Here is a 6,626-nt window from a genome sequence, read left to right as displayed (position 1 = left end):
ACAAAAAAAGGTGGGTTTTTTAAAAATAATAAATAAAATCCGCCCACCCGCCCAGGTTGTTTTTTTTTTTTTGCAAATTAGGATGAGAATCTCAAATTTTATATGGCCTAAATCTCAATATTATCTTAATACTAATTTCCTTTTAACTCCTCACATGCTCTCGAGCTCAAATTGAATGGAAAGGGGGTTGAGAAAGCTGGTCTACAATTATTTTTTTTAATTTGTGTATATTTACAAAAGATGTAACTTTATTGCACCAGCTTACGTTTTCTACCTAATGTTTTCCCTTAAATCTTCGAAAATACATGGAAATTAATAAAAAAAAAAACCTGTATTGACTGTTTTAAGCCTGCATTCCTGGTTTCGAGACGAACCGATGTCCGGGATCTGACCGGACTTCCTGGTTACAGCAGACTGTCGCAAGCTTCCGGGTTGGAAACTTTAAGGGTAACAACAGGAAAAGATGCTTTATGTTAATGGAAAAAAAAACTATCCAACTGCATATATTAAGTCTGTTCCTAAAGTCTTCATAACTTTTTTCTCAAAAAGATTTGTAATACAAAATGTTTTGCGATTTGAATAATAAATTCATTTGATCTTTCTCACCGCTCTTTTTGTATATAAGACATTGCAAATCATTTGCTGAAAAACTCATATAAGTAAAACGGTTCAATTTAATTGGACAATATTTATACAATTATCTATTACGAAAACATTTTTGTAGACTGGTATTATTCACACGAGAAAAACACGTGACATCCGAGACCATAGCGGGGACAGATCCCAAACACACACAGACAAGCGAGAGTCATTGGTTTACAGAGAACCAATCAGCTTTAGGAGGTCTGAACCCAAACCTACGCTCATCATGACAAACAAGGGGAGGAAAACACGCGCCAGTGGTCTCCTTCCTTTATCTGAGATAGACCCCTCCGAGCAAACCGATATTGAGACAGTTGTTTCTAGACCGAAAGAACCCACGGAGAAGACAGGAAGAGAAACGCCTCTCAGTATGCATTCTATGAAACAAAAGACAGTTGAGTTGTCGAACACACAAGAGAGAAACGCACCTTATGATGCACCAAATGTCGATGAAATTAAGGAAAGTACCATTTTACTTTATACGGCATCGCTCTTTTATTCTTCTCTTTTGCAAGATTTCATTGCCGCAAAAATAATGCTTTATGGTTAATTTTTTATATGAATGATAACTTTTAAGATCAAATACTGGCGTGCGACCAGTCTCGCCGAGTACCATTGCTCGCCAGTACATTGTGACGTCATTTTTCGTATATAATTTTATGTGTTGATAAAATGACGTCACAATGTACTGGCGAGAAATGGTACTCGGCGAGAACTGGTCGCACGCCAGTAATGTTAATTAATACCTTGGAAATATCCAAGAATCCACAGCCAAATAAAATGTCCACGAGGACTTTTCATTATAAACGATATGATAAATGTTTCCCGGATGAAATATTTTTCTTTTAAAAGCTAGAATATCTCATGATCTGTGAATTTTTAAGAGTATAATAAGATGATCTGGTAATGATAAAGTTTTGGTTTTTTCCCTTTTGTTTTTTTATTGGTTTTTGTCGACATATATACATGAATGTGTTGTGTAAAATAAATGTCAGAATGTAATAAACTGATTATGTAGCTTGGGATCACAAAAACCTATACACGAACATATAAATTGAAGAAATGAAATTTCTTGATATGACAATTTTACAGTAATGTTTAATATAATTTTCATTGGCTAAAATACAATAACCTATTCATGTGTTTTTGTTTTTATTTTCATCTTTTAGAATATTCCCAGTATCCCTATTCTTCAGTCTGCCTCTAGAAAGATCGACGACTTAAAGGACGACTTTTTGAATTGTGAGGTCTGCAAGTCAGAGTTCGACGATAATGAGCACACCCCGCGTGTGTTACCATGCTTGCACACGTTCTGTAACCGTTGTTTGGAAAAACACGTTCGGGACAGGTTTGTTTACTGTCCTAGCTGCAAGACACAGCATGCGCTTCCCAACAACAGGGTCTTAAACTTCCCCAAAGAGCACACTAGACTTACACTTAAAGGTTTCGTTCAGTTAAAAAGGAAAACAAAAATTCCATGTAGAGACTGTCCTGATAGCGGAAATGCAGGATATTTCTGCAAAAATTGTTATTCATTTATGTGTCACGATTGCCGTAAAGCTCACTTAAGAAACTTCATATCCCGTGACCATGATATCCTGCCAATAGATCAGCTAACCAACTCGGGGATCGAACCCTTTCTTCGACAGCAGACGTGTAACGTTACTGGACACGATGGACAAGAACTCGCATTTTTCTGCACAAGTAAAGGTTGTGGAAAACCTATTTGTAAGATGTGTACCGTATTTTGTCACGTCGAGTCAGGTGGTCACAGCACAAGAAGTTTGCTTGATGTGTTCGAAGACCAAAAGGTTATAATTAGTAATCTGACAAAGGACGTGGAAGATCGCATAACCTTCACTAAAAATGTCATGGTGGACACGGAGAATGAAATGAAGAATTTGGACAACAAATATACGGATATTGCAAAAGACATCGACAAGGAAATAGACGAAAGCATACAGGTGTTAGAAGACAGGAGGCGGAAACTAAAGGACACGCTGAAGAGCAAATGTAAAGATAAACGATCCATGTTGCAGAAACAGCGAGAAAAATTGAAATACACGCTAACATTGATGAACGCCGGAAAAGATTTTTCATCCCATATCTTGACTTACGCTATGCCTGCAGAGTTTGTCTCATTAACTGGTATTGTTTCATCTCGACTCACAATATTGAAAGACAAGCAGATTGAATCGTGTCCCTTAGAAAATTCGTTTTTGGCGTTTGATAAAGACCATCTTGGAACTGAATTTAAAGCTTTCGTATTTGATATGGGAAAGATTCGATCAACTGCCATCTATCCTCCGAAGACAATGGCAGAGGCATTTGATATCCCTAATAACAATGAAACTGAAGTAATGAAGCTATTTTTGTATGATAATAAGGGCAAACCTCAAAGAGACTCAGTCGACTGCATCCAAGTAGAAATTCAGGACCCAAAAGGTCGGATGGCTGCTGCGACTGTGAAAGACGCTAACACGGTAGACGGATGTTACCGCGTTTACTACACAGCCAACCAGCTCGGCAAACACAGTGCCTTTGTAAAGATATTACATCGCCTGGTCAAAGAAGATGGATATATTTTTACCGTCAAGTCTCCTGGTAAGAAATATACACATATGGACAAATAAAACATGTTTTTGTTACTCGAATCCTATCTTAATGTAATAAAAAGAAAATGTTTATCTTTTTTATTTAGGTGATATTGACAAACGATTTGGGGACATCGATTGTAAGTATTTATGCACGCGAAAAGAGCTCGGTTTTAGCTCTTCCAAACAAGTCTTGTAGGTAAAATTATTTCTCGTTTCGTTAGGTCCAGGATTTACATTTGACATACAAACTGCTCACATAGAACGTGATGTGACGGCAGATGGAAGACTTCTTCGCTCTGACGTCACGACGATTAAGAAGAAGGCACTTCGTGGATTAAAGAAGCCAAGAGGTTGGCATACATTCGATGAAATTTATAATTAGGGGAAATGTAAGAAATAAAGCAATATAATAAATAAAAGAGATAAATGAAAATTAAAATCCTTTCTCTCTCATTCTGATATATATATATATATATATATATATATATATATATATATATATATATATATATATATATATCAGAATGAGAGAGAAAGGATTTTATATATATATATATATATATTTTTAGTTCCAACTTTTCCCTGGGAGGACAACAGATATGTAAAACAGGACACGTCAAAAGCACGCGGCCGCCCTGATGTATTTTCCCATGAAGCTCACTCAGAAAAAGTTATCAACGAAAAGTCGTACAATGAGAAACAACTAAAGAAGTACTACGGTGTTGTCGGCAGCAAACCCTTCAAAGCTCCAGGGCGATACTACTTCGAAGTAAACGTCACCTATAGAATTCATGTGAACCTCGTGCGCAATGCTTTGCTATTTGAAATTGGTATTGGGAGATGGGACAGCATACATAACAGTTTCTATGTCGGAGCTCAGACGTACGCGTGGTCTTTTTCTGTCGAGAGATGTACGGAACACAAACAGCTCTGTCATAAATTCCGCCACAAGAGGACGCTTCTATTACATTCTCCGGTTTCTGCCGACATCGCAGGAACAGGCATTGATATGTCATACGGGTTTCTTGTAGATACGGATAACCGTCAGTGGACGATACTCGATTGCTCTAGTCAACACATCATCTACACGTTTCGTAACTTAGATTTTTCGGAACCTCTTTGGCCAATCTTTGGTACCTACAACCCTTATTCTGCACAGGTGGAGATGCACCTAAAATCTGGAAGTTTAATTAATAACATTCCCGCACCTGCAATGTTGGTTTAATTCTAATTGAGTGATCTATTCAGGTTCAATCTTATTCTTAATGTTTCTAGCAATAGAAGCAATGTAAATACGATCTAGAGGAAATGACGATGGTGTGATAATCTCTCTGACGATAACATTACTATTAATACCATTTGTGCAACTGAATCTTGTTGGAGTTATTTAAATAAAATACTGATCTGTGCACATTGTTTTCAATCAGAAGCTAAATAAATCAAGTATTAATCGATTTCGTTTTCCTTTTTATCTTTGTTTTCTTTCTAAGAGTATTTTATTTCCTGGGGAGTTTTAGCCTTGTTAGAGTAAAGAATGTATTCCGTTGATTGCATGTTTTAGATTAAGGGACGTGAATAAATGCATTTGCATAGTTGAAGGTTTCTGATTCTCGTTGTTTCTCATTCTTATTCTTTGGGTATACATTTACATTAAACAAGGTTAGCATTTTAAAAAGCTAAGGATGTCAGCTAGGGGAATATTACTTTTAGGTTCAAAGTGGAATCACAATTTAAAAAATGGAGAAAAATAGTTTCCTGGTCACTAATAATACATTTAGTAAATTTAGTTTGCTCATTTATTTTTTATGACTGTATGTGAGGAGACGCGCATGTAGCGTTCTACATGTATACAGTGTATGACTGCACTCCTGCTCATTTGTTATCAACAGCATCTGAGCATGCGGTTTTAAATTGAGTTCATGCTCTCCGAAATTCATTATTCGGTCGCAATCATACGAATGCACATCTCTTTTCTCTCCAATCTAACAAAGAGTCGGGAAGATATATGTGCGGATTTCTGACCATGGCTGCGGATCAACGATACCCGTGGACATTCTTCTGGTATAATGAACCCATGTAAATAAAAACAGGACACGAGCCTTGATTACATAATAAGTTTTTGTATAATTTGAAAGCATAAAAAGATCGAGATCGTTGACAAATATTTTGTCTGACATGTCAAGAAAAAGAGGTTTACTAGCTTAACCCTCATGATACATGTATAACGCGTCGTTTTTGTAAGTTCACATACATAAACGATAATTCATTATGCATTATTTGAATTGTAAAACATTGAAAGTTTTCAAAAACAGAGTTTTGTAATTTACCCCTCGGCATATCTTATTTACTATGCAATGACAACCTTATTTACATCTTTAATTAGACGTATTACTAAAACGGTAATCTTATCAGTTTACCCTGAAAATAAAACATTATAGAGTTACATACATAATGATTCAAATCACGGTTTTTTCACATATGCGTAGGAATATCAGTCGGAAGTATAATTCGCCTACTAAATGTAAAGCTCATTCACGCCTTGCCATTTCGGAAATCAATAAAACGGTGCTTTATACAGTTCACTGCATGTAGCGTTATGATATCGTACAACATTAAGGTGGCTCGACACACCAATGCATTATTTGATGGATCGATGAAGAATCATTTTTGAGAAATGATTATACAAAAATGACACCTATATTGGCCTCTGATTATTTTATATGAATTTTTTTGTATTTTTTGATAGAAACCGGAAACGTCGTTTTAGCTGCGAACAAGATATATTAGAGCTAAAAATTTGTTATCAATTAATACACAATACAATTATCTATAAATACATATCTAAACGGCCAGATAAACTTTGAAATATTTTTGTAAAAAAAAATATTTATGAAAATAAAAAAAAAGGATTGTAGATATTTTTTAAATCTATGGATAAAAACTGCAGATAAACCGTTACTCGCATTTAACAAATGCTGTAAAATCATATTTCAACAAGAAATTGAAACCAAATAGTGAAATTAAAGAAAAAATGGAAAATTTTAAAATCGAACCGATCCCGATTGTAATTAAACTGATCCCGAACGAAATAACATAAAGTTAGAATGAATCAGAATTTTGCAAAAATTTCAGGTTGTTTAGCTGTAAAATGGTTTCCTTATTTACTAACTTTATAATTTATATCAATTACTTAGAAAAAAACTGCAGTTTATTTGTAAAATTTCAATTTTAAAATAATTCTGATCGGGATCAGTTTTTTTTTCAATCGGGATCGGTTCAAATTTGATAAATAGCAATTTTTCCAAAATTTCACATTTTCATTTCAATTTCTTTGTAAAATATCATTGTTTAGTAAATAGTTTATGTGATTATATGTTATTTTTAAAA

At 34.9% G+C, this 6,626-nt stretch overlaps 1 protein-coding gene across 1 annotated transcript; it reads left to right on the top strand.

Moving 5' to 3' along the window:
- Positions 1 to 1,298: 1,298 nt before the first annotated feature.
- LOC105344930 (E3 ubiquitin-protein ligase TRIM45) lies at positions 1,299 to 4,693 on the top strand. The gene is made up of 4 exons (XM_066071703.1): positions 1,299 to 3,246; positions 3,344 to 3,376; positions 3,461 to 3,589; positions 3,809 to 4,693. The coding sequence occupies exons 1-4, from the start codon at positions 2,181 to 2,183 to the stop codon at positions 4,462 to 4,464; spliced, it is 1,884 nt and encodes a 627-aa protein (XP_065927775.1). The 5' UTR covers positions 1,299 to 2,180; the 3' UTR covers positions 4,465 to 4,693.
- Positions 4,694 to 6,626: the final 1,933 nt, after the last annotated feature.

Source organism: Magallana gigas, chromosome 9, assembly GCF_963853765.1.
Source record: "Magallana gigas chromosome 9, xbMagGiga1.1, whole genome shotgun sequence".
Taxonomy (NCBI): Eukaryota; Metazoa; Mollusca; class Bivalvia; order Ostreida; family Ostreidae; genus Magallana; species Magallana gigas.
The sequence above is the reverse complement of the archived record's forward strand: the minus strand, read 5'-3'. Positions and strand labels throughout refer to the sequence as shown.

Excerpts from the sequence above, each read along its gene's own strand:
- LOC105344930 (XM_066071703.1), top strand. The coding sequence starts at position 2,181 with ATGTGTCACGATTGCCGTAAAGCTCACTTAAGAAACTTCATATCCCGT. Across the intron at positions 3,377-3,460 it reads ACGATTTGGGGACATCGATT|GTCCAGGATTTACATTTGAC; the intron begins GTAAGTATTTAT and ends TCGTTTCGTTAG. Across the intron at positions 3,590-3,808 it reads TGGATTAAAGAAGCCAAGAG|TTCCAACTTTTCCCTGGGAG; the intron begins GTTGGCATACAT and ends ATATATTTTTAG.